Raw genomic sequence first — 27,532 nt, forward strand, 5'->3', positions numbered from 1 at the left:
TGGACTCATCTCACTTGTGTTTCAGGCTCTGGAGATGGTTTGAGTGGAGAAAGAACATCTTCTCTCTGCGTGGGGCTGACACTGGATGGCACTGAATGCACAAACAATAAAAAAAGTTTTTTTTTTATTCATGTAAAAAAATATATCTGAGTCATGAATTTAGAGGATTATCAGTGGCATGTACCAGTACTGGAGGTCATTCTCAGACTTTCTGATTTCTTGTCGTCCTCAGGAAGAACTTCAGCACGCTCGGGCTCATGCAACCGAGCCTCGGCTTCAGCATCTGAAGGGATGTCATCTGGAATTTAAAGATAACATTATGTCATATTAAACTTTATTTATTTATATCCTTTTAGTGTAATGGAGTTATTTGTGAACCACAAATGCTGTGAAAGAATTGATGGACTTATTTGTGTAAGTCTGACAGCTCACCCTGATCCATCTCTGTGCCAGGCTCCATATCTGGACTATCCGCTTCTGCTTCCAGTTCCTCATCCTCACAAGGTTCTGGCATGACAAAGAAAAAGCAAAAACAAATTAGTCACCTGCTTACACATTCTGTCTTCTGTCAATAACTGTTTGGGAACCTTTTTAACTTCCAGACAACCTAACATTCACTGCACTTTTCTGACTGCAGGCTAATATTTATTTTTAAGAAGAGCACAGAGTTCCAATATCACTTAATGAAAAAATCTATCAAAACCAATTTTGAAGAGTGGAGAACAGTTATTGGGGAAAAGGAATGGTTGAAAAAGGATGAAAAGGCTTCAAAACCCAAATCCTTTTTTTCAGCTTTAAAGAAAGTTCTCTGGCAAGAAAATCATACATTAGTTTTGCATACAAATGAAATCGTGTAGAGAAGGTCTGTCAATAAATATGAACAAAGGACGGGCGCAGAGTAGCATTAGTAAAAAGGTACATGCAGTTCTCTGTTTTTTAAATAGCAAATGATTGACATTTGACCCAAGCAAAAGCAAAACCAAAATGTTAATGTCATTGGTTAAAGGACGAGCAGCAGTCCCTCGTGTACACAACAGAGACAATTTGTCTAACAAAACTAACAACAGGGAAGACACTCACAGTTAATTCATGCAATTTTGAACTAATACCACAACCTTAAAAGTCAACTCTGCTTAATGCACTCAGTAGGCCGTTGTTCAGGTGGGTGCACAGGCACATACTGACAGAACATCAGATTCTAGTGGGTCTGAGCACAAGGAGATCTTTACTAAGCTTTTAACCCAGAACTCAACTGCTGCCTACAAAATCAAATGTATGCGTAGGACTCTCATTCCATTCATTCAAGTTTTTAAACAGTTTATAAAGTACCTCAACAGCCTCATTATCTGAACTTTGTACAAGTACGAGTGCCATTAAAGGGTTAGTCCAGAAATGTGACAACAGTAAGCAATTTCCAAGTGAAATGTCTCACGCGTTAGGGTGAGAAACACTGTGGTGTTTTCTGTCTCTGGAATACAATACACTGCAGTACAATACACTATGTGAGTAAAAAGAAAATACATCTTTTAGAAGTTAGAAGGGTTGGATGAGAGTTTGGGTGAAGTGAAAGGTGACCCCAAGAGAGCAGAACTCTTGAGAGACGCAGCCTTACAGCATGCAAGCTTGTGAGTTTACTGGTCTCTGCATGTGTTTCTGCATGCTCCAGGAAAATACCAGCGATAGACAGGTAGAGTACGAGTCTAAGACGGGATGTCATGATCCCTTTTAAGTCTGTGCTACCTCCAGACATGGACTCCAACCAGACTCTCACTGCCTCGTGTCGGGTGGATGTGTGGGCAGGGGCTACGTTCAAACCAGAAGATACAGAACAACAGGGGATAGGAGGCAGGGAAATAACAGTAAAGTAAATTAGACACATGGGAAAGAACATAGCAGAACACAAAAGAACAAAGCAGAACAAACTCAAAAGAATTGACAAGGGGGTTATATGGTGCACTGGGATGTAGCTGAATTCACTCCAGAGGACCCACAGCGACTCTGAACGACAAATTAAAAGACTGAACACAAAATTAGACATTCCAAAGAGGGAAGAAAAAAAAAAAGCAATATGACAAAAATGTACAAAATCAGAGATGATTATAAACAACAGGTGGGTTAGTCGGGGGAGGTGGCTCCTCCTGTCACAGACACAGACACACAAACAGAACAGCAGCAGCCACATTGGGGAAATGAGACGCCCTGATCCTTAACCCTGTGAGGCCTACAGCTAGGGACTCGCCCAGCAAGGCCCAAATCCCAGGTGTTCAGCTCCTCTGGGTAGGTTACCTGTAGAGGAGGGCTGCGTGAGCTCAGAGGGTTGGGAGAGTTGGGAGGCTGTGGCCGCCTGACCATCCTTGTCTCCCTCAGAGTCCAGGTGTGTTCTCACCAAACCTGGAATGGCCTGGGGATCCACAGGCTGCAGGACTTGTTGGATCTGTAGGTTCCTGGCTAAATGAGGGTGTAATGTTGTGTTTTTTTGGGTTGTGGTGAAGTTGTGTGTGAACCAGGAAGTCAGAGGCAGAACAAGAGAGTTGGAGGCAGTTGTGCAGGGAAGGTAGAGAAACACAGAAGAAGAGAGGAGGGAAAAGACAAGACAAAAATGAAAGAGAGAAGGCAGAGAGACAGTTAGAATCCAGCAGCAATAAAAAAAAAAATAACCAGAAAAGCAAGGTGGAGGGAGGCTGCATGCACTAGACTGCCAAAAAGTCAAACCATAAAAGTGAGCTTGAGGACAGACCAGTTCTGCCACTCAATAACAAACCATAACTGCAGCGCCTGGGGGGGCACAAAAATCTACGACATTTATCAGATTAGTGGTTAAAGCCATAAACAAGGTTAAAATGGGAGGAAACTCACAGTAATTCTTTAAATGAAACACACCTATGAACACAAAATCCTTTAAGAACACAACTGCAACCAACAAACCAACAAATCAAAAAACAAAGAAAAAAAGTAAAAGCCACACTCTTATGGTAGAAATCCTTGAAAAAGAAACCCAAACCAGGCAGGATTATATATATATTATATATCACGCTCAAAGTTACTGCAAACACACCCACAGGCAGTTCTGCTGCTACCTTTAAATGTACCAACATCCTCTTCATCTGTGAGGTACTTCTCCAGCCAAAGACCTGACTGGAGCTCTTTATCCCAGGGGCAGTAATCTCCCTCTGCCAGCAGGGGGAGACAGAGGCCCAAAAAAAAAAAAAAAAAGCATACAGATACACACATACACGCGCACACAAACAACAAACAAACAAACACAGTGAACATAGGAGGAAGGAATGAAGAGGAGGGGATGGGAAAGGAGGAAAGAAGCAGAGGATGAGGAGAACAATGTTTGAGACAGCGACACTTCACATGAAACAGATTTTGATAAAAAAGCAAGTGGAGTTCTGAACAGGCCAAATGGAGTCTGGACAGGGTGTTAACATACATGGAAGGAGACAAACTAGAGTTCCAGTTTTCACAGGAACCACACTGAAATCACAAAGAGAGCGAAAAACTGATTTACCATCGCTTGACTCCTCATCATCTTCATCCTCCTCCTCATCTTCCTCCTCGTCCTCTTCCTCCTCATCCTCCCCGTCCCTGCTGACTGCGTCAGCCAGGGGCTCACCCTCTCCCTCCTCGCCCTGGTCGCCCCTCAGTTTGGCGTGGAGCACTACAGCCTCCTTCCAAGGAACACCGCCAAGGTCTGAGGGGCTGGTAGGTTGCTGATCCACCTCCACCTCCTCCTGATCCTGATCCTGATCCTGATCCTCTTGCTCATCCTCCTCCTCCATGTCTGACTCTGAGCTACTGTTGGAAAACAGAGGAGTTGTCCAAATTAAGTGTTAGAACAACAGACAACACAAACTGTAAGTGAAGGAACTTCAACTTGTTCCAGTTGTACAGAATGTACAACTGACTTTCCAATTTCCAAGAGTCTGACTTTCCAATTTCTTAAGTACTGGAAGAATTTGTATTTTCCTAGAAATAATCCAACAAAGGCTCCAACGATCAATATTTCAGCCAATAACAGCATGCTTTAGAAAATCAACAACAGAGCCATGTAAAAATGTGTCTCAGTCATTTTCATGCTCTTACCTGGATCCCAGATCAGCATCTGTGGCCTTGTCGAGCACACTGCTGAGGTTGTGCTCTGCCAATGTCTCCTCTGGAACCTCCTCCAGCTCCTCCTCCCTCTGCAGGGACAGACGGTAGTTCTCCAGCTCGATGCGTTCTGGAGTTCCCCGCAGACGTTTAGGTAGGCTGGGCTCTTGCAGGCCGTTGACCTCCGGCACTAGGGTCGAAGTTGGGCATAAGGTGAAGACCGCAGGTGAAATGATGACATCAGGGTGTTCAGCGGGTTGGAGGCAAGAAGGCAGAGGGGAGAGGGAGAGAGAACAAAAAAAAAACACAACTGAGAATCAAGGAGGTGCAACAATAGAGAGGAGAGGAGCAGAGAAGAACATAACCCTCTGCAGTGCAGGAGCCATGCAGGGCTGATTGAAAGGGCATGTTTAAGCCTAACTGTATTTATCTGTGTATGAAAGTTAACTGCACCAAAACAAATCCACTGTGTCACTATTTGTGAAAACTACTGGGATTATGGCTGCAAATTCTGACAATGTTTGTGTGTGAACATGTCAGACTAGACGCATCAAATCCACCACACATCCAACAAGGAAACTAGCACATCTCCATCAACAGTTTGCGTTAAGTTACTTATTCCCACTACACCAAAGCACCTTTGTATTTTAAGGACAAACTGACAAGGACACACCAATGTAAGATCTATAACTGAATTTATTGCATTAGATTATATTCCTACAGCAAATATTATCAACAAACACAAATAAGTTTTAACATTCTAAAATAGTTCTGTCGTTCTACAGTTATCGGTACATGGTTGGTGCCTTGCCTTTTTCCCATCCTGAGAAGCAAATCTTAAAACTGTTCTTCAAATTTACTTGTATATTAATTAATATGAATGAAATGGATCAAATTAAGTATTTATATTACACTTATTGTATTTCCGCTCACTGAAGCAGAGACACAGGTCAGATCAGGATAAAATGACCGACAAGTCCATAAACAATGAGTAAGTCCTACTAAAAAAAGACAGGTGCGACAATGAATGTGTGATATTTGATCCAGTAGTATACGTTATGTTGTGTGGATGAGGAATGGGTTCAAACGGATGCAATGGTTTCCATTTTTTTCTCTAAACAAGGCAACATGGGTGAAAGTGCAAGACAGCTGCGACAGAAACTCCCACTAATGAGTTCAAATCTTAGGTTTCGCCTGACAATCAAAACCAACCCTGAAATTAAAGGGTTAAAGCGACCTATGACCTAACAAATGTAATTAGCACTGTTTATGATTTTCCAATAAATTTATCTTCAATATTTAAAATAATGAGCAATTAATTGTATAATGGGAATGACTAAAATATTAGAATAGTGACAGAAAATGTTAGAATCTAATGAATAATAGAAAGATTTAAGTTTTAATTTGGCTTCCTATTATCATGTTGTCTAAAGTGATAAACTTCATCTAAACAATATCACATAAATGACCATACCTAAACCAATGTAATGATGTGTATCTTCTGGATATTGTAATTTTATTTTTCCACATCGCCCATCTTTAGTAAATCTTTAATTTTGTTAATATCTACAATTAATGTTACATAAATGTATTATATTACTTAAGTATTTATCAGTAACATATTTAATTCATAATACTATACTTGCCACACAAGGCAGCAGGCCTACGCTTACTTAAATACCAATTATCCTTTTTCTGAGAATCTTACCAGCCTGTTCTGTTAGGCTCTTTCTAGTCTTGCTGATTATATTTACCAATAATATGCAATGCACTTAATGTAGAAAAGAGCACTATATTGAGCAAACACAAGTGGGTCTCAGCAGCAGTCTGTCGGGGTGTGAGAGGTTGAGGGATGCAGGAGGGAGAGGGCAGCCGAGACGGTCTGACAAGAGGAGCGAAAATCACGAGAGAACCAATCACAGGCACTATTTCAAGCACTAGTAGAGCTCTCAGTTTTAAGCCGCTCTGATAGGAGGGGGAAAGGTAAAGCTCACAAAAGCACTAATACAGGCACTTCATCACAGTGTGGTGAGTTTCAGTAAGAGGGATACTGTAGGTGCAAAAACAGCTTACAGAGAGAAAGAAACACATCACAAAGCAGGCTCTAAAAGAAACATCACACAGGAGGAGGTAGAGCTAAAAGAGAGCAGTCACAGGCCACTAGAGGTTACAATCACAAAGGAATACAGCTTGGCTCTTCGTTAAAACACAGGCAGGCAAACAATTAACTAAGGATATTATATATATATATATATATATATATATATATATATATATATATATATATATGTATTGCTATATGCCTAATTTTAACTGATATCTTTAGTTAAGGAAGTTGGCACGTTATTGCCACATCTAACAATAAAATCAGAATAGGAAGCTGTACAAGAGAGTTAAACAAATGGTTAATATTACTGCCTGGAGAGCTGACCAGAAGGAACTCTGTCAAACTCTTTTTTTAATTTCCAAGCCAAGGAAAATAAATAAATTTAAGATGCACCATTCATTTCTAAAATGATGCTGCCAGAGCACTGCTTAACTGCCTCGGCCAATCACAAGTCATAAAATGGCTTCTGACAGAAACAGAAAGAATGCTGCATCTTGAAGAAATGAATCAATCACTGAGACGAAGAATCACAAGATTTACATGAACACTCCGCAGGCTCAGTGAGTCAATACAATCAGCTAAATCTACACAATCCCACTGACATTAGTTAGCAAAGAGTAAAAGGAAGTAAGGAAGGGGGGAAAAAAGGAGGGACAAGAGAGTCATGCTAGAGGAGGTTGAGCAGGACATTGATGGTGAAACAGCAGAAGAGGTAGATGCAGTAGGTACACAGGAAGGGAGAGTCTAGGGGGTTGTGTGCCACCTGGTGGCAGGTCCAGGAGAGTGTGCGGCGGAGGGTACGCAGCGGGACTCCCACGCCCATGGCCAGACGGCAGGGCGCAGCCACCACAGCAAGAGAGGAAAGTAGGGTACCTGAGGGCTGGAGCTCGGCCGAGGGGGCTGCCGCTGCTGCCATCGCCCTTCCGGGGGCATCCACGGTCGCCGTTGCAGTTTGGGGCACCTGGTTCTCCTGCAAAGGTAGAAAGAAAGATGTCATGATGTCAAGACACACATGCTCTCGGAAGGTCCGAGCACAGAAATATAAGGTAAAAGGATTGAAAGGTTCCCTACTGAAGAACTACTCTGATTCCCACCTAAACACTGCATTCTGAAGATAAAACAAACAATTCATTTCTTCATTATTTGCCAGCCAATCCCGATTTCCACCAGGATTTCAACCAGTAAACAAAAACAGGTACCTTAGCAGTGATTGGAGCAGGGGAGGGAGCAGGCCTCTTTCTCTGAGCATAGCCAGACAGACGGTAACAGTAGTGGGGCTTGCAGTAAAATTTCCCTGCAGGATAAAGGAGACAGACAAAGCACAAAAGCAAATAAAGTTGCATCAATAACTATATGCACTGCATATTCTGCTAATTTCACCTCATAGGCATTATCTGTTCTGCAGAAGTAGACTGTGTGTGTGTCATTTAGAATCAGAAAAATCTTCCTTTCTGTCTCACATCAGCGCGTCAGTGGGTTTCAGTCCCACAGCTAACAGCTACTCTGTCTCAATGAACAATCCGCTGCCTGTCCTCGAGCACAATGGACACCTCCCAGAGAGGAAAAATATGGAATCATGAGACTGCACTTTGCTCTGGAGTCAATGTAATATAACAGAAAATAATATATTTTAAAGCTGAGATTTACACTTTAAAGCCACAAAGTGTAGTTTCAAATTCCATGTGGGTATAGCATTCGTACAAAAATGACAATTTGGTCAAATTTGGTGCAGTCTTTGTGTTGCTTTCATTCATTTCAGTGTCTCTGGGTTGTATTCATGGGTGAATAGGAGATTGTTGTCTGCCTACCATAGTCTCCTTTTTGATACAACCACTAGAGAGCGCTAAAGTCTCATATTTTCAAATTCTACAGATGGTTGTTTTAAAATGCTTAGACAGATGTGATTTTAGCTCCTTTACACAGATTGTTTTGGTTGGCTTTTAGCCCAAGTTTCATTCTGGGCTGTGATTCAGTTCATTCTGGCGGCAGTGGATGTTTGGGAACTTTTTGACAGGTGAGATATCAATGGAACACTCGGGGAGAAAAGAAACAAATGTTATCTTAATGTGAAGTCGTACCATCCTCCACATCGAAGGCGTAGGAGGACAGTCTCAGCGTGGTGCCACAGTAGTCGCACTTGAAGCAGCTGCGATGGAAGAACTTCCCCTCTGCACTCAGCCTCTCCATCACGTACACACGCTTCCGACAGAAGAAGCACACATCGCTGCCACCGATGTTGACAGGGAACTCTTTTCTGAGGGAGCCCTGTGGGAGGATAGAGCATCGATTAGTTTTTAGAAAAAAAAATAACAAAGGAAACACATGGGAGACGGTAGGTTTAAATAGATACACAATATCCAAGGTTTAGTGGACATAAAGCCACAGGCTCACACAACAGGCCACTTTCACTGTCTGCTTGGTATAACAATACCACAAGAGAGCAAGTCAATGGTTATTGATCAGTAGGAGTGGGGATCGCTGAGCAAATGATCTACAAACACAACAGTATCCAAAACTGCAGTTACTTGTTGAGCAAACACACACTCTACAACTAAAAGGAGGTGGATTCACTGTGACAACAAGCTAACACATCAATGTGACAACAACATATCACTGTGCTGATGATATGCGGGAAAACAACACTCTCCGGCAAGGGAGGCTTTTATCTGTGCAGCCACATGCCTTCTACCCCTGGGACAACATGCTTACCAAATCCCTCTTTTCAGGTGGGGGCTTAGGATCTTCCTGAGACTCAAGCTGATTGGCTATCTGCTCAGCCAATGAGCTAACTCCACCTGTGTACATCCTTACATAGCGCTATGAACAGCATTACGGGGGAAAAAGACAAGTGAACATTAGAAAGTGATGGATGACAAAAGAAAGGTAACGTGAACATCAGAGGGAAGAGGTGGGAAGAGGACTGCGTAAGGAGACTGATCGGCATAGCGACAGGAGCTTAAACATGGACGGCGTTCACAAGCAATAGTGTCTGACACGACAAAGCAATGTTTCCATGCTTGATTGATCAAGCGTTAAGATGTGCTGGCAACCCCACCGAGCTGCAAAACCAAATATTTAATCAAAAAAACAATCTCCAAAGCTGTTAGAGTAACTTCTGCCCACAGTCAAACAAATAATTCCAGAAATTCCACTGTGCATTTGCTTGCCAACTAAGAGCATTATTGGATTTGGGACATTAGAAAAAGAGATCAACTAGCTCAGCATTTTGAAAGACAACAGCTACTGAGTGGAGCTGTGCTGCACCACTGCCCATGGTGACTACTACACATGCTTACACACTCAAGTAAAGTAGTCATGCTTTTTTTCCCCCATTCACATGCACAGACACACAGACACCCACACACACACACACACACACACACACACACAAACAGTGACACTCACAATGCATTGTTGTATTGCTAATCGAATAATAACTATGAACAAAAGAAAATGCTTGGAGGGTCCATTCAGACTGGTTTGTTATTATATGAATTCAGCAGTCTCTAGTTTAAATCCTGAATTAATCCACTTCAGGATTTAAATCTATTAAAAAACAAACAAAAAAAAGCTATTTCATCCTCTATAGGGGAAGAATTGAGGTCACATGTAATATGAGGCAAATCTAAGCCATGCAAACTATTACTGTGGATGAGATTTGAGCACGCTTTGCCGTGCTGCAGCCCCGCTGCATTGTAAAGTTGTTACTCCGCCACAGTTGGAACTGTGCTCGTCAACATGGGAATTACACTAGAGGAAGTATTTGCTGCCAAGCTGCTCTTCCAAACCACAACAACTACTAGGGACTCCCTTGGCAAAATAACTATAGGAATTATAATTGAGTCAAGCACGCCCCAGCTAAAATGTTTTGATATCTGTTCAGATAGAGACAGCCACAGTCATAAGAGGCGATTACTTTCCCACATACTTATCACAACAACCACAGTAAACAACAATCAAATCAAAAGTTTAAATGAGTTTGTTAATATCTCACAAGCAGCCAGCTTTTAAAGCAAGTCTCCGGAGAGCTTAAGTCATGTTAAGGAGCTTCTGTAATTAAGTGAGACAATGCAGAGTCCTCACAGACCAAGTGCAGGTGTAGTGTGTTAGCGTCACCACACTCCATTCCTTCCTGGCGTGAAACGACTACCTGTCTCAACGTGTCAGAGGAGGAGGGGGGAGAGTCAGGGGGAGACTGGGCTCGGGCCAGGTTCCATTGTTCCATAAAAAAACGTGAGGGCTTTTTCGCAGGCTCCACAGAAAGAACCAGAGAGGAGAGGAGTTAAAAGTTTTCCAAAATCTGAAATATAAACTATAAAGCAGCCTGTTGGTCGGCTTCATTCCCTCTGGGCTTCGATGCTAACATGCTAGCATGTATTGCTGAGTGAAAGTGTGCTACTAACTGCTATTTCTAATTTATATTCAATGTTCTTTATGTTTCTCCTTTGTATTAATATTCCTATCTCTTCACCTGAGCATATGGCAAATAAAGTTTCTGAACTCAGACATTAAAATGAGGCATGTGTTTTCCGTTAGGCGTTAAAAAGTCATTCCCTCTCCGGTTCTGTGCTAACACATTAGCTTATATGCCTACGAGAGTAAAATAGGCAGCTAGCACTACTGAGATAAACATTTCTTAGTCCTTTTTAACTAACTGTAGTTTAACTACTACTACTAAGTTTCACGCTGAGATTTCATGAACCCTTTCATTATAGTTTATATCCAGTTTTCTTTCAGGAAATAAAATGACTTTATAGTTACTAAGTTCAGCCTTGCAAGTCTCCCATTGTCCATTTAGTACATGAACAGAGAAACTGGTTTTGTGTCAAATTTCACCTTCACAAAACTATATATTATTTTATTCACTTTCTATTTAGTTTTACTGATATTACAACTTCATATTTACAAGCTGTGGTATATGTTGAGGCGCTATATGTAAGCCAGATTTGGATATCTGTTCCTAAAAAGGTGGAATTGAAAAACAAGGCAAGTCTCCCAAAAACTTGTGCTAATCAGATTTTTGTGTTAGTAGGGACATTTCACCTGTGGTCTGGCTGGCTTGCCCTTAAACTGAGAAGCAAGTTGCTCAGCCCTCTCCTGAATACTAAGCACATATAACGGCATCTGTTCATCAGAGTGCGGAGGCCTTGCTGGCTCCTGCAGAGAAATAAATGATTCAGTCACAAAAGGGATGTACAAAGAGGAAACTGGAGTTATTCTCTGCATTTTTAGTAGTTTCCAAAAACAGTCTCCTTTCCAAAATGCTTGTCATTGTGGTAAAAGCCACAGATGGTTTGTTAGCCATTGTTTTCATAACTCCAGCTGGCACCCTTTAATTCATGCAGTAATGTAAGCCTGAGTAAGAAAACTATGAAAGTGATGCCCTGCAGGCTATCTTGCAGAAATACCAAAACAACAGACTAAACTTGAGATAAATAAACACGAACTGAACAAGGTTGAGTGAGCCTTCAATTAAGGACTTTCTCTCCAAAGTACAAACTTCCATAAGTCCATATTTTTTGGTACAAGAGAGGGTGATGTGTTAAGAGTCTCAGTCCACAGCACCAAAACCTAACCTTTCTGGAAGAGTCAGGAGAGGATAGTGGTGAACCAGGACTTTCAGTCAGGCCACGGGACAAGTTCCACTGCTCTAAAAAGAAACGGGACGGCTTTTTCTTAGGCTTCAGGGAGAAAAGAGGAATGGTTGAAAGAAGGAATTAGACTTGGGGGAACGTGCATATGTGCACCAATAGCATGTTCTGTATATACAGTCTGAGGCTAAGAAATGCACCCAATAAAACTTGATGACGCAACATCGGAAACCATGTTCTCACAAAATGTCCATGCATGGTGTTCACCTTTGGTGGCCTGTCAGGTTTGCCTTTAAACCTGGAGATTAGGCGCTCAGCCCTCTCCTGTATACCGGGTATGTGAATGGGTCCTGGGTCTGTCAGGTGCAGCGGCTTCCACTCCTGCCAAGGAAGTTCTGTTGAGACTTTGATGATGATTTGGGGCGCAGCTTATACAAAGAAAAGCCTGATTTAGCTGTTTCTTCCACAAAGAAGTCTGTTTACAGCTACACCAACCGGTACCTTATTTTAAAAAATGCCAACCACAAACAACGGAGAGAACAGTGACAAGCTGAACACATATTCATGCAATCATTCATTTACTCTACCCCATAATTCAAAGGCATCTCGTAGTATTCAAGTTCTTCTTCCTCCGGACTTTTACGCAAATGCTTGAAGGCAGAAATGAGCAGATACATACCGTATTAACATTTTGGTTTGCATCGGGCATAAACAGATTCTCACAAGAGGATGTGTTGATTTTCGTGCTTATAGAACAGCTTGTTATTCAATCTCTGACAGAGCCTGACAATAAATTAAAACTACCCATGGTCCCTTGAGTCTACATTTATTTACAAGCCGTCACATCCCAACAACATACCCTTCAGCATGAAAACAAGCAGCTCCTCTGATACACAGGGAAGTAAACAAGACTGTAACCTCTCTAGGAAACTCTTTAGGGGAACAGCAGCGTTTTGTTTTTATTTACACTGCACACTACAGAAGTCAGATCTGAGGGACGTAATTAGAAAGGATGCTTTTAGAGAACAAAAAGAGGAGTAGGGGTAGATGGGTTTGCTGTGGATTTGTGGTAAAGAGATAAACACAAACACAGACAGATACAGCAGACTATGTGTCACCTCTGAGTGAAGAGAGAGCGAGGAAGTGGAGGAGGAAGAAGGGAGCAGAATGGTTTTCTTTGGGCAGCTCCGAGAGCCCGAGCTGGACTGTTGGTCTGCACCACTTCTGGCCTTGAGAGATGAGGGACAGGAACAGCACATTCAGCAGAAGATGATGAGAATGATGATGAAAATGATGAGCAATTGCTAGTAGAAGTAGAATATGCTTCATACTCCTAATTGGTGTCATTCACAGTAGGACAATACATTTTGATGCTTGCAAAATACTGAGAGGAACTTATATCTAAAAACATTTGAACACAAACTTAGTAATCCATTTGGTTAATAGAATTAGTTTGACACACGAGCACACACATATCAATACAGATACCCTAAAAAAACAGACTACACACAAAGTGTATATGGCAAAAAAAATCCACTTGGACTTACAGTCCAAGGGCTGTCAGTGATACATTTCCAAAAGGGAAAATAATTCACTGGTGCTGTAATTAAGCTTGATATAAAGTTTAAAGGGTAGTGTATATAATTTTCCCTATACTTGGCATCAAAAGAAAAAACATTAAAACTAAAATTATTAAGTAAAACAATCCTAAGGACAAGGCACGGAGAGATTTACTTTATGAAAAGAGATATACCACAATTACCACTGAATATAAGAGTGGCTTAAATAATTCCTTCCTGAACACTTTGTGTTGAGAACTACTTAGGATTATCAAGATTATTATACAATATGTCTTTACAAATGACTTTTAACTAATTTACTCAGCAGCTAAAGGCTTACTGTGCAGCGAGAGGACATTTACGAACAGCGGTGGATGAAATCCCATTAAACAGGAGAGTCTAAAGCTTTAAATCAATGTCTGTGAGACGAATGCTTAATCTAGTGACAAGACAAAAAGGATAACTTTCTAAGCATCAGCAGGAGAAAACTGGTGCTGGCACTTAACTGTGCTGACTTCGACAGAACGGTAAAGCAGGATGACAACCAGCTGGCTACAGCTGGTCTTCTACTGAGCCTGAAAGAGTGAATGAAGCGCTGGATCTTATTTCTCAGTGAGCAACATTTCAACACACCTACGAGTCGGGTTGGTGGCTAACAAAGTGGCAACAACTTAACAGTATCTACTTCCATAGAGAGGGTAGAAGCATAGAAGGGAACCTTGAACTGGAGCCGTCAGGCCACAGAAAAGTAGTAGAAAAGGTAACAAGAAAGGGAGGGAAGGTAGACATCATAGAGGAGACTATCCATTCTGTTTTCCTTACAGTATCTGGTCTGACATGTTTTTTCATTCTTCAACACATGCCCAACACTTAAACTTCAACAGGTTTGTTAGGCCTCAAGCATACACACGCTTTTCTGGTGAGAAAATATGAGAAAATAGAGCTTCGCTTGTATAGAAGAAATCTACACAGGGTACCTCGAACTGGCTAACTACTGCTAACAAAAGCCAACTGTCCATTCTTATGTTAATGTAACACTATTCTTCTTAGCTTTCATTTTGCATTTTAAACATCGTAGGAAAATATTCCTGGCCCGTTAGCATTTTATGACCATGCATTACCAGGCACTTTCATCGTAAACCCATCCTACATCTGCCTAAACAAACCCACCATTCCATGAGCTGTCACTGCCTACAAATTTGAATCTGTTTACTGCTGACTTGTTTCAATGCAGCTGCACAATTATTTGATTCACATAGTTTAAACAGTTGCTGACAAGGTTTGTGAGTTGTGAAAACATCTGAACATGCCCTTCATTTCGCTGATTGATCTGCGTGGGGCTTATTTGGCTCTCACTGGCTGTTTTCCAGAATCGTGTATTGTATAATGAGCTCAGGAAATGTTGCTGTCGTGCCTGATGAGCCTACCTTCCCTTCCCCTTGCTTCTGGATTGAAAGGCCAATCCATCTCCATCTGTACAGGGGTGAATGTGGACTTAATGGGATGTGAAAGGAGTTGGAGGACTACCAGGCCTGTGTAGCTAACCATACCTGCTCCCTTCTGTTGGGCAGTGTCTGACACTTGATCATTTCTTTGTAGCGAATGCTCAGCTGCTCTTGCTGCTGTGTGCGTCTCTGAACCAGGACAGGAGAAACCATGATGGAGTCACACTCTTGCGTGTCTTTCAGACCGACACACAAACACACACACACACACACACAAAACTGCACAGCTATTTGATTGAGGAGTTAAAAAACACTCACACAGTCTTTGTTAACTACACAACAATAGCTGTTGAGTTAATTCCTCCAACTCTCACACAACAGATCTGCAGAGTGTCTACAGAGAAGGTGAGGCTCAGACTAGTACGGGTCAACACAAAGCGGCTTTCCCCACTATGACACACCACACAGACATATGGTTAGATGCTAGGCTAGGCTAGTTGTTAGTCTCTATGGGGATAAGGTGGGGCGGCTCCACTCTTTACCTTTCTCCATGCTGGGACAGGTGCCAGGCGTACTGGCTCATTCACAGGGGTTTGGGGCGGGGAGGGGGGCAAAAGGCGGTCCAGATTGGGCAGAGATTCCCCCTTTGTGGTCAGATAACGATGAGTGACAGCGAGCGTGGCCAGAAAGAGGCCCGAATAACCATGCAAGGCATCATGAAATAGTCCATGATGGGAGGTAGAAATAAGAGAGAGAGAAAAAAACAGAAAGAAGGAAGTGAATCATGGGAGGATGGAGTCACAGTGGGTGGAAAATGTGTTCAAAACTAATAAGGAAATGACAGGCAGTCATAAGAAGATCATGCTGAGTGAGCTGTATTGCATTTATAATAGCACTTAAGAGATATTACACAGTTAATGGCATATAGAATGTACATCTATAATAGATGGAAAAGGAGGAAACACACTAATTGTGTGCATAAAATATCTTTTGTCAAGCAAAGGCTACACTATTTAGCCTTTATGAACCCTCAAGGACTTCCCAACAAACCTTCCCATTAGTTATTATTACGTTTTGTACTAACATATAAATATACTGAGCTATTTTCATAGACTTCTGATGGCCAAAACAATACACAAACAGAAGCTTTAATATAAAAAGAACATCAAATCAGATGCAGCTATTCCAGGGCACACAGTAACAAGACATTTTCTCAAACAGCAACAGTGGAGAGCTGTCTTTCTCTCCATCAACAATGCTGTCTAGTGTCCCCGTAGCCCACTCCTCCCTCCCACTCTGAGCAGCAAGCAAACCAAAGCTCGGCGAACCAATTCACCCGAGCCCAACAAGCCCGGTCAGCATTGTGAGGCCACCTACATGAACCAGGAACAATACCAAGCCTGACCAATACTAGCATTCTGGGCCCTCAGCTCATTAATACAGTGGCCTACAGCTCATCCATCATGAGACTAGAGGCCCTGTCGCACAGGCACCGAAGCTACATGTTCATTAACGTCCTCATTGTAAGGAAAAACAAACCACAATAATCTGAACTCCTGCTACCTTCAGGAAGTCTGAACATATCTTCCCTGTTGCTTCATCTTTCCTCCTTTTTCAATCCCCCCAGCTGTAAAACCTGGAGATGAACCACGCGACTTCCTCCATACCTGTCGTTTGAGTCCTGTATGCTGTGCTGGAGCGTTCTCCTCAAACTTGGCGAGCAGCTGGGTGGCCATGACCTTGACTTTGTTATGGTTCCCCACAGGGGAGGAGTCCATCTTTCTCTCCGACAGGATAGCTGGGACAGATGGCCTGTCGTCACGGCCGCTCCTGGATACGTCCTCCTGCGAGAAAGTAGAAAAACAGTAAAAAAGTTTTCTGCCCTGTTGCTCTCAGTCTGGTGGGATTAATTAGTCTGTTCTGGCTGGATTGGCTGCTCAAAACAACAATCACAAGCTCAACATCTGAGACTCTTCGCTGTCAGAACTACTCACATCTTCAGACTGGCTGGTTTTCCTTCTCTTCCCCAAACCGTCAACATCCTTCTCTTTTTTGTCCTGTTGATGACATGTCACGCGTTACTTTAATTCCTACTACAACAAAGACGTGAGGAAGTGCCATTTGTGATGTTTTAAGAAGGATCAAGAGATGCTAACAGACATTTCTCAGACACTGACCTTTGGATTTCGTTTCCTGGAAATTGCTATGCTCTGACCAAGTTTGCTGAAGAAGGAGATTGGAGACTTGGTGCTGGCTATCAGTGCTGCCTTCTCCTCAGGACTCAAGTTGTGGTTATCTAAGCAGGAAAAAAATGCAATTAAAAAAAAGCATGAAAAAGCCCTTTAAATCCTCTCAGGATTACATGTAATTATGACACTGTAAATACAGACATCTCTCAATAGCAGGCTACAGATGAAGCAGCCCTTATGCATCACCCACTCTCACCTCCAGGTGGCACTGTGTCCTTAAACATCTCATAGAACTGGCTGAGGTACATGACCATAGAGAGTTTGTCTGGCTCTACCACAGAAGACATCTCCTTGCCAGTCATGCAGGGCGAGATGCCAAATTCCCTCTCCGCCACGTCAAAAGCCAACTGGTTGTTCTTCTCCTGGTCTCGCTCGTCCAGAGAATCAAAGTCACTGAGTGCAGGAGGAAGAGGGAGAAGGAGAGAGACACCAAAAGACCAAAGTGAGAATGAGATGGGACAGGGTAGGCGTGGTGAATGTAATGACAAAGACAGAAGAACCTAACCATAAAGCAACCATCATTCATCTAAATAATCTTAAATTCAGCTGTTCCTATAAATGTAACACAAATACAGGGTACACATTCGCTGCTGAATTTAGCAGATTTTTAACATCAAATTAGGTTGTTAGACAAAGAGAACTTCATACTATTTTTGTGTATAGTGATTGAGAGGTGATTATATTTCATTTGAACCCGAAAAGTGTATTACTCTATATATATTGTGTTTGAATATTGTTATAATCCATTTTACGTCCATTAAATCCAATTAAGAGCCATTAAGGTGTACTTAAGGGACATGGTCTTAATTTGGGTATTATTAAGTACAGGCAGTGGAAACAGGATGCGAACACAACCTTGACAACAGTTGCTTATTTACAAATCCAACAAACACAGAGAAACACTCATTCATTTGGAGTCGTGTTTCTGGCCACCAAACACATTTCAGTCAGATATTCACTCTCCTTTGTGTCCCATTTTGGTCTCTACCACTTCCTGGGGGAAGTATCTGGATCTTTAGCTGGAAAAATGTTCCACCATCTAATCATTAACTTTGTCTCTCTGCTGGCGCATGGTTGGTTTTTTAAGCTTTTTCTCCCCAAAACAGCTGCCTGTTGTGGCTGGAAACAATGCCATGAGAGTGGTGGGACAAAACAGTAAAGTTGTGGGCTGTAAAACACAAACAATGAGCTGAAACATGATTTAAATCTCTGTAGGGGAACTGCAGAGTCGGGGTGGTCATATGGGTTCATCACTACGAGCAACCACTTTCACATTACATTAGTCATTTGATTCATCGTTAACAGAAAAATGTGTGTTATTGCAGCTTTGGATTTCTTTAATATTATCCAGATATCATGATTGGTGATCTCCTGATGTGCACTGTAATTTTAAAAAAATTAAATAAAAAGAACATGCACATGATTTCTTGCACACCAATTCAATGACCGTTTATCTGTCTCGTTTTGTGATGAATCAGCAAGATCTTGGGGGGGAAAAAGCAAGAACAAATCAATATTTTCTAGCTACAATTATCCAGCTTTGGGTATAATGGAAATGAACTGACACTGAGCCTGCATTAAACACTAATGAAGAAGGATTTCTCTACAGCAGGCTTCTGTACAAGCATTACTGGAAAGGCCTTTACACTGGAGCTGAAAATACCATTAACATGAGTCATCAATACATCTCAACTGCACATACAGTCAATTTAAAAGCATTAGCAGTAGAACATCACATCAGGCACAGAGTGGACGCTCCACTCAATCCCCTTTAACCGGCAGTCTTGTCCAGTACATTTGTACACATAACGCAGTTTTCCCAAAGCCCCTGCACTCCCCACCATCCCTCCTCTCCTCTCATCATCTGGCCTATCAAAGGCAGCAGAGCACAACTGCTACATTGCTTGGTAAAGGTCAGGCAGGACACAGACACTAATAGCTCATAATGTTAATTGCCACGTTTCCCCAAGAGGGTGACAAACTACATTAGACAATGTAGATGGAGACTGTGTTGTTTATAGTGTGTGTGAGGTTATGAAGAGTGTTTATGTGTTTGTGTCTATGTGTGTGTGTGGGAGGGACAGCGGGGATATGTGGAGGGCTCCCTTAAGGGACCCAAGAGGCCATTATGACTGGTAGCTGTCACCTCATTTACAGTGATATACGGCTCAAAACCGAGGTCCCAACCAGACAATAAACATCATTAGCAACCAACAAATGCACATAAACACAGCAGGCACGTCATTTCAGGCACTGCAGCGGTTTTAACCCTTTCCATCTAACAATAAAGAGATACACTTGGCAAGTGTTCACAACTTGGAAAACACATTTTCCATCTGTGTTAAAAGGTCCAGCGTGTAAGATTTAGGAGGATCTACTGGCAGAATATTCATAGGTATGTTTTCGTTAGTGGTTTATCATCTGAAAAGAAGATTAGTTGTGTTTTTGTTTCCTTAGAATGAGTGGTTTTCCCATTTATACCGAGTACATCATTGTTTCTGCACTAGCCCAGAACAAACAAACCAAACACTGGCTGTAGATGGGGCCTTTTGCGTTTGATGCGAGACGTTTTAGTTGGTTACAATCCGCTAGATGCCTCTAAATCCTACATGCTGGTCCTTTAATCTGTGCTCCTTGAGGTGTGTGTTCTGTACATATGTCTTTCCGATACTCACATGAGATCCGGTCTGTATCGGTCAATGAGGGCGCACAGGGCCAGACCACTCTTCCAAGACATAGTAAGGTCTGTTACATTAACATTCCTGTATCCCTCCGTTTGTCTCTGGCACCAGTTTAGCAGTTTACTGGATCGAGCTATGGATTCTGGTGTGGCGGAGAAGAGAAAATTATAGGCTTGATGTTAAAGCAGCAGGTTGAACAGAATCTGGATTAAACATGGAAATAAATATAAACTGTTTCTGGGCAGAACTACACATCTCTTGCTGGGCAATCTCATGGCCTTGGTCAGGCAAGGCTGAGCATAGGATCATAAAGTTCTGTCATCCATGGCCTCATCATCCATGTTAGTACCAGTCTAAACCAGCCAATGTGGAAGTATTATGAACCGTGAGAAAACTTTAACTGTCGTAAAGGAGGAAAAGGATGCAAATGAGAGGTTAGAAGAGGATGCAGAACTCACAGGAAACCTTTAAATGTTGAATATAACCAGGGTGCTCGGAATGAGAGTATCAATGACCGAGTTAGTACACACAAAAATAATGTCTGAGGCTGCAGTCAGTCCATCCACAAGTTCCACCATTCCACTACACTTTAAAACTTAGGAATTAGGTATCCCTGACAAGCAACACCATGCATTTGGACTTTGTGTTACCTTGCAACTGCTTGTCAAGCAGGCAATTGTCTAGAGTGAAAATAGTTCATCATTAAATTTCAGCAACAGTGATTGCAGCAACAATCCTACACTGATCAATCAGCACATTAAACCATGTCTTTAAAAGCAGTAGGTAAAAGATACAAACCATTCCTGGCCAACTTGGGTGTTGACGAGTTGATCACATTCTCAATTTCAATGCGCATTTCCCTGGACTCCCCCGTGTCACAGAGGTGCCTCATCTGCAACAGACACATCATTAGTACACATGTAGAATTTCAAACATACTACACAAACAAACTGTCTCTTGCCATAAAAATATGGAAGAAAAAAAAAAGTGAAAATTGTGCAATAAATCTTTTGTGTACAATGAGTCAACAATAGAGACAAAGATGGCACCTGCGATTTGCTGGCTCTCACACTCACCTGGCTGGGCTTGAGGAAGTTAAGGCTAATGTTGGGGTAACGCGTGGTAGGATCCACGCTGTAGTGACTGAAGTTCTTGCTGACGTTTTCAGGTGTGGTTTGGGGCAGTAGACGGTATATACTCTCCCTAGAGCAAAAAGGAAAAAGTGAATTATATTCCTATGTACAATATAACTAGAGTCTTATTGATGGAAGGAAAATATAGGGAGAGAAACTATGGCCAAAGATTAAGAAAACATATTAACATTGTTATCAAAAAGTCACATTCCATTGAGCCTCTTAGCCCATTAGTACTAGCAGAGGTGGGACTGATGCTTGAAATAACATACAGGCACATTTCCTAGTAAAGCACTTAGAGATAAAAGGGTGTATTTGAGGAGAGAGAACATGTGTGTGTGTTTATGTGTGGCTGTGTGTGCACGAGTGAGTGAATGTGAGCACAAGAGTAGGGCGAGTCTCAGTTTGTATGCATCAGTGTTTCCACACCCTCACCTCTCAGCTAGCACCTCAAGTGGGGTTTTTCCCTGAGCCCAGCTCTTCACCATCCAGCCTGAGTCCATGGCTGCCAGGAAACCTCGGGCGATGCCAGTGCCCATGGGCCAGAAGGGCTGGAGACAACAGCGAAGACCACATTCAATAACCAAATATGGCCACAGAAGAGGCAAGGATGTAAAAAAAACAAGATGGGTAGGAACTATGACACAAGATTTAAATAACAACTTCAACTTTGCAAGTGTAGAACAGTAAAATGTGGTCTTTAAAACCCTCCGCTGTCTCTCTTACCTCCAACAAGCTGTCACCCACGAGCGCCACCAGCAGCTGGTGACCATGGCGTTGGCGCACCATGGCGGCGTTCTCTGAAGCGTACATGCAGGTGAAGTCAAACATGGCTACGTCGGGCTGGCCGTAGTGGTTGATGGCAAAGTCCAGAGTGGGCAGCTGGTGGTTGGTGGAGAAGTCTGCAGCCTCACGGGCATAAGACAGCAGGGCAGCCTGGTCCACATTAGCCCTGGACAGTAGCAGCTCTGTGTCTGCGTAGTCCTGCATAGAGATGAGACACATGAGAGTAGAAGTGGTTTTTAGATGAAAGCTAATACAACCAGAGATGTCCAGGAAAAATGGATGAAACTTGAATAATCAGCAGCTCTGGAAGTAGTCCTCAAACTAAACCAAGCCATGATGCAAAACAAAAAAATGTGTTGGCAGCTACCACAGAACACTAAAAACACAGATATACAAGTGATGAAAAATGACAAACTGTCCTGACAGACATACGAGAACAATAGACAAAGCACATCTGTTATTCGGTTTTTAATATTATATTATAAATATTAATATAATCTCATAATCTGTCTTTCCTACAGTTTCACAGAAATGAATTGTTAAATATACCTTGTGTACTGATGTAGAACAATGGTAAAAACTGTTCTTGGATCCGTTTGTAATGCTATTGCAAGATTACTGAGAACTCAATTTCTGTGGCCTTGGTATATGATAAATAACTGGTTTTCTCAGCTTAGTTGCACATAATGGATAAAACACAAAATCCTAAAAGAACTGAAGATAGAAATCTTATGCTTTAGCCCCAATTTATAGAATAAAAGTTCCTTTGTACAAGTAGGACCCCATTTACACCTGGTATTAACATGCAATCTGTATCTAAATACATATCTTATCTGGATAAGGAAAAATAAATGTTATTACAAGGTGTTAAAGTATGCTGAATACTTTGCAGTCAGATCAACCAAACCCCATTTGGAGGCAATTTGGCTCACATTGTTATCTGATCTCAGGCTAGTATAAAAAATGCATTATTTAGAAAAAAACAACTAACCCGTACAGCAGCATTGCTACCGGTGAACCGCCAAAGTCTGTGTTTGTAAAAGGTCTGTCAGCTATGATTCTACATTTACTTCCATCATACTGCTGGTGGAATAAAAAAAGGTGTGATCACATGTTATTATTTAGATAAACTACCAAGATTTAGATTGCATGTTCATACTTGTTGGAAACGAGGGCCAAAGAGTTACACTGACATGTAAGAAAGTGTAATAAATTTTTTATGAAGGAATATGTGACATATGGGAATCATTGGCGAAACTGTACCTGAAAAAACAAAGCCTCTGAACTAAGGAACAATTTGAACTTACAACCCCTTTAAGACTCCACTGTGCTACAAAGAGGCCCAAACACTTGCAGTGGAATGAACTTTGCAGTTTACAGGTCTCTCCGACATGTAGCATCAAATCACTGCATGCTTTCAAAGTGACATGTTTTCATAGAGGGCGGTGAGAGGCACATTCTTCCATCTTCGGGCTCCCTTGCTTACCAGTGCCAGGCTGGTGGTAGTGATGGTGGGTGAGGGGAAGGGCAGGGTAGTGGAAGATATGAATGGGTTGTTTTCTGATTTGCGGTGCTGCCTTGAACTGTGTGGACTGGCCGCCCTTCTACCATCCCTTCCACCCTTCCTCTATCCCTTTCCAAGGGGCACGGCAGAGTGAGTTTCATTGCTATAAAAGGATCTGTCAAGGACTTTGTATTAAAAGGGAAATCCCACAAGTTACTATACCAGTAAATTATGACTTTTCATTAACATGTGCCTACATACTCCAAATCCCCTCTGGCTTCAGACCTCAGTGTATACCAAACCTTCATTAATGTCATCAGCTCACCATGAAAACACACACAAACTTGCACACACATGTGCAGGGACCCTTTATACCCTCTGAGAAATGTAGAATGATTGTGCTTATGTCAGGCAGCTACACTTATCTAAAGAAGAGTGATGACTGGGTTTACAAAAACGCTAATTTAAGGCCATGTAGATTCGAAAACCCACACACAATCATAGCGCACCTTCAGTTATGTTTGTACATGAAGAGAGACATGTAAAAAGGTCTTTCCGGTTTCCTGTGGAAAGTGGCCAGGGAAAGGAAACTACCGTGTATAGTGAGGACACAAACACTCAGTAAGTGTGCTTGAGTTGGCAGTTTGTTCCTGAACACTGTTGGCTTGGTCAGGCCATTAGTCACTGATAGACACTGGGCAAAAACAGAAAGAAAACAGAAGACTAAAAGAATGAAAGAGATAAAAAAGACCAGAGAGGGACAAGAAATCTGATTTTGTCAGTCTGTGCGTGCATACAGTATAGCCTTTATGTCTACTACAGAGAGATAGAATGAGATTCAACAATTGTCTCTCCAACACACACACACACACACACACACACACACACACACACACACACACACACACACACACACACACACACACACACACACACACACACACACACACACACACACACACACACCATCAAGCTGCGCTCTGGGCTTTGATCACTCACATGCAGAATAACTCCTTTCTCCAGCAGGCTCTGTTTTTTGGCAGTCATCACAAAGTAGTGCGTGTCATCCTTGTAGTAGACAATGTTTTCCAGGTCAATACCTACAAAGTCCAAGAGAGAGACGTATTGTCACATTCCAAACAATTATTATCCTTCTTGCTATAGCTGGCTGTCATGTCGTGATTAGAGGAGCAATTATACGACTCAAAGCACATAACTAAAGCCCCGGGGACATCGTCATGTCAGCAATAAACTGTGGCAGGCTTGGCATCAGACCTAATGTAAGCATTTTAATTGGATCAGCTGACAAATTCGGAAATGTCATCCGAGGAGAGATTATTTGTCCTGTTTACCTTTATTTCACATCCCTTGGTGATTTTACAATTCCCAAAAACTTTAATTTGTTACGCTGCATCCTAAGGTGTTGCTTACAGTCCTTACAGCAATGTAACAGAACAGAGCTACAAACCGACCTGTTGCTTCTCTGAGGTCTTGAAAGAACTTCTGATTGAAGATGAACGCCACCCCGCTGATCTCCTCAACCTTCGCCTCCGCGGATGTGTTCCTGTTGATGAAGTTAGCGGTGATGGCAATGGCAAGCTTGCCCCGGAACTCCTTACGCCGAAACCCTGGGGCAAGGATTAGGATGCAGAACTCAAGATTAATCAGCGCACACAGACCTGTACAGCGACACGGTAAATCCTCAAAAACAAAAGGAACAATATTTTCAACCTCGTTTGCTTTTACAACGTATCAAACCTGCCAAATGCATAATGTACTCTATAAATGCAACCAGATGTTCTGTATCATGACAACATAAACAGATTTCTACTTTTTCAAACTGTGTGATTGTCGTTCATTGTTATCCCAGAGGGAGCCTGCTGCTTCCCTTCACTGATGCAGCAGTCTGTAGTACAGAGAGGGGTCATGGTACCCTACTCCACAGGGGTTCCCTTTGCCAGTGTGGCTGTGTGTGAGGCCTCAACACTCACAGAGGAAACAGACAGCCAATTCAACAATTCCTATTCTGCTCCGCTGGGAGAGCAGCAGAAATAGTCTTTGAACGCATCAGCTAGACACAAACAAAAACATGCTCACACAGATGTACACAAATGCTCATTCATACGTGAGGAACGGCGTGAGGTCAGGCACCCGACCACAGCTGTACACAAGTGAGATCATAATCATTCTGAATAACCTCCAAGTCCGCTTCGAAAAAAAACAAATAGTGCCGTTCATGCTTCGCCTTGTTTAGTCAAGGGGAAACTGCATTACTAATGCATACTCCCTCTGAGTGCATGAGGACTTGCCTGGTAGTGTGTTTCTCCTTCCGTCTGCTCCAATGATGACATCAAACTCCAGCTCGTTGACAGGGTGTGTCCTGGGGAGGACCTCAGCCCTCCAACCTATCTCTAAGAAAACACAGCATGTATAATCAGACAGAAATGCATCAAAAGAGCCAGTTTAGAGCCGCTGACTGATTGCTCTCAGTCTCCATTCATTTTTCTTTGGCTTGTCTGGCAGCAGTTTGATTCACTTACTTTCGGTTTCTTGATCTTCCGGGGGCTCAATAAGACCCTTGAACTCTACGTTGACATGGATCTCAATGCCCAGCAGGAGAGACATTTTGAGCAGCATTAGCTGAAGCTGACGGATACCTACAATACAGAGAAGGGAGGAACATCCAAATGACATCAGAACTACAAAACCCACAAACGCATTAAATCACTTCCTACAGGCAAATTTCATAAGACTATATTAGTAGTGTAAGGACTCGAGAGCAAAATGTATCACATATACTCACTGATATGATCGATTGCACCCGCACAGAACTTCCCATAAAACTTCTTGGCCCCGAGGCCCCTGAGGTCCTGGATGGTGAAGGGCCAGAGGTGCAGCACATTGTTCCTCGAGAAGGCATCTCTCTTCTCCAGCAGCACCACTTTGGCCCCCAGGAAGGCCAGCTCGATGGCTGTACGTAAGCCACATGGTCCCGCACCAATGATCAGACACTAAATACAGATGCAAATGTTATAGACAAGAAGAAGAAGAAAGATATCAACAATACACATGGAAGTCCAGACAACAGAGTCTCTGCCCATCTTTTGCTGTAGACTGCACCTTGACAAAGCAAGCCAACACTTCCATCTCTCTTATTAAAAAAAGAACACCCGTACCTATTATACTGCTTTCAGTTGTATATTTGGGAGGGTTGCATTTCTAATATTTTGATAACAGCTAGCTCTTGTTCCATTTGAGTTTAAATGCCATCGTCATCGTCATCCCAAAGGGCATTTTTATTAGTTGATTAACTTAAGTGAACTTAAAGCTATTTATAAATCACAGTTCAAAGTTCATAGTTCACTAGCTGTCAATTATACTTTTCAACAAAATAATACAGCCGGTTTATCCCTTATTCTGGGGTCAGCTACATATACACTGCAAACGGGAGGAGGTGACGAATCTAATTTGTTAGGTGATTTGAAGTCTCCTCAACAATAATGAAAAAGTGTCCCTGCAGTGTCCTTTCATATAAAGCAATCATACCCCGGTCTGCCTGGTAAACACGAGCATCACATTACATGATTCCTTGACATCAAGGATCAAATTTTAGCTCCCACTGAACTGAATCCACCGACTCTTAAATGAATCATGCAGTTTGTAATGATCCAGGCCCACCTTTGAGTTGGCACAGGCACGCCCCTTCTTGTACTCCTTCTGGCAGGCCCTCTTGTCTAACTTTGCCCAGAGCGCCTTGGCCTTCCAGTAGTTGAGCTTGGACTTGAGCTTATGATAGAAGATCCTGGAATCGGTGGGCTTTACTTCCAGGTGGTCACACAGCTCCTGGAAGGCCTTGAGCGTGCCCTTGCAGGTGGTCGCCTGGACAAATTTGTCGAACAGAACGTGGGACCGGTTCACCCCATCTCCTCCAGTTGCACCGGCACCTCCATCCCCCATGGTCCAGACTCACACAGGGCTGTCAGGGCCCTTCACCCCCAAGGCAGGGGTCTCTGGGTCCAGCCCCAGCCCTGGAACACGCTCTCTCTGGTGGGGGACTCTTAACTCCCAGCCTCAGACATCTTCATTCTGTCAGGGAGAGAAATAAAACTCGGTAAATTACAGAAAATATTTCAACCATCTGCTACAAGCTTTAGGGCTGTATAAAACATAACCACGGGTCATTATTGGGCAGAAAAGCAAACTAGCATGATTACAGCTTTCAAATGCTTGAATGACAACAACATCCAATCCGAACATAAACAAAAACTTTACTTAGATGCAAGGACCCTAGTAGAGAGATTGTCTTCAGGCAACCTCTCAGTACAATGGGTCCTGATATTCTCTATCCAGAGAATCATATGTATGACGGCTGGTCAGACAAG

The 27,532-nt window shown here is 42.4% G+C and overlaps 1 protein-coding gene across 15 annotated transcripts in view; it reads right to left on the reverse strand.

Moving 5' to 3' along the window:
* Positions 1 to 27,532, reverse strand: part of mical3a (microtubule associated monooxygenase, calponin and LIM domain containing 3a) — an 84,532-nt gene that overhangs the window by 19,188 nt on the left and 37,812 nt on the right. For 7 of the 15 annotated variants that reach the window (XM_051381123.1, XM_051381130.1, XM_051381129.1 and 4 more), the window contains exons 2-37: positions 26,829 to 27,236; positions 25,954 to 26,161; positions 25,691 to 25,807; positions 25,460 to 25,561; positions 24,623 to 24,778; positions 24,150 to 24,250; positions 21,587 to 21,844; positions 21,296 to 21,411; positions 20,804 to 20,930; positions 20,526 to 20,619; positions 20,378 to 20,407; positions 19,722 to 19,869; positions 17,243 to 17,439; positions 16,975 to 17,093; positions 16,792 to 16,854; positions 16,465 to 16,641; positions 15,340 to 15,441; positions 14,903 to 14,986; positions 12,912 to 13,022; positions 12,381 to 12,443; positions 12,061 to 12,174; positions 11,779 to 11,883; positions 11,246 to 11,359; positions 10,353 to 10,454; positions 8,912 to 9,019; positions 8,281 to 8,467; positions 7,402 to 7,496; positions 7,076 to 7,172; positions 4,090 to 4,285; positions 3,515 to 3,801; positions 3,078 to 3,170; positions 2,287 to 2,448; positions 1,741 to 1,803; positions 433 to 507; positions 185 to 298; positions 15 to 91 (exon numbers count right to left, since the gene is read on the reverse strand). In XM_051381123.1, coding sequence (XP_051237083.1) covers positions 15 to 91; positions 185 to 298; positions 433 to 507; positions 1,741 to 1,803; positions 2,287 to 2,448; positions 3,078 to 3,170; positions 3,515 to 3,801; positions 4,090 to 4,285; positions 7,076 to 7,172; positions 7,402 to 7,496; positions 8,281 to 8,467; positions 8,912 to 9,019; positions 10,353 to 10,454; positions 11,246 to 11,359; positions 11,779 to 11,883; positions 12,061 to 12,174; positions 12,381 to 12,443; positions 12,912 to 13,022; positions 14,903 to 14,986; positions 15,340 to 15,441; positions 16,465 to 16,641; positions 16,792 to 16,854; positions 16,975 to 17,093; positions 17,243 to 17,439; positions 19,722 to 19,869; positions 20,378 to 20,407; positions 20,526 to 20,619; positions 20,804 to 20,930; positions 21,296 to 21,411; positions 21,587 to 21,844; positions 24,150 to 24,250; positions 24,623 to 24,778; positions 25,460 to 25,561; positions 25,691 to 25,807; positions 25,954 to 26,161; positions 26,829 to 27,107 — 4,641 coding nt within the window. In that variant the 5' untranslated portion in view covers positions 27,108 to 27,236. The remainder of the gene's footprint in view (positions 1 to 14; positions 92 to 184; positions 299 to 432; positions 508 to 1,740; positions 1,804 to 2,286; positions 2,449 to 3,077; positions 3,171 to 3,514; positions 3,802 to 4,089; positions 4,286 to 7,075; positions 7,173 to 7,401; positions 7,497 to 8,280; positions 8,468 to 8,911; positions 9,020 to 10,352; positions 10,455 to 11,245; positions 11,360 to 11,778; positions 11,884 to 12,060; positions 12,175 to 12,380; positions 12,444 to 12,911; positions 13,023 to 14,902; positions 14,987 to 15,339; positions 15,442 to 16,464; positions 16,642 to 16,791; positions 16,855 to 16,974; positions 17,094 to 17,242; positions 17,440 to 19,721; positions 19,870 to 20,377; positions 20,408 to 20,525; positions 20,620 to 20,803; positions 20,931 to 21,295; positions 21,412 to 21,586; positions 21,845 to 24,149; positions 24,251 to 24,622; positions 24,779 to 25,459; positions 25,562 to 25,690; positions 25,808 to 25,953; positions 26,162 to 26,828; positions 27,237 to 27,532) is intronic. The other 8 variants (XM_051381137.1, XM_051381138.1, XM_051381133.1 and 5 more) reach the window with 4 other exon arrangements.

Source organism: Dicentrarchus labrax, unplaced genomic scaffold (assembly GCF_905237075.1).
Source record: "Dicentrarchus labrax unplaced genomic scaffold, dlabrax2021, whole genome shotgun sequence".
NCBI lineage: Eukaryota > Metazoa > Chordata > Actinopteri > Moronidae > Dicentrarchus > Dicentrarchus labrax.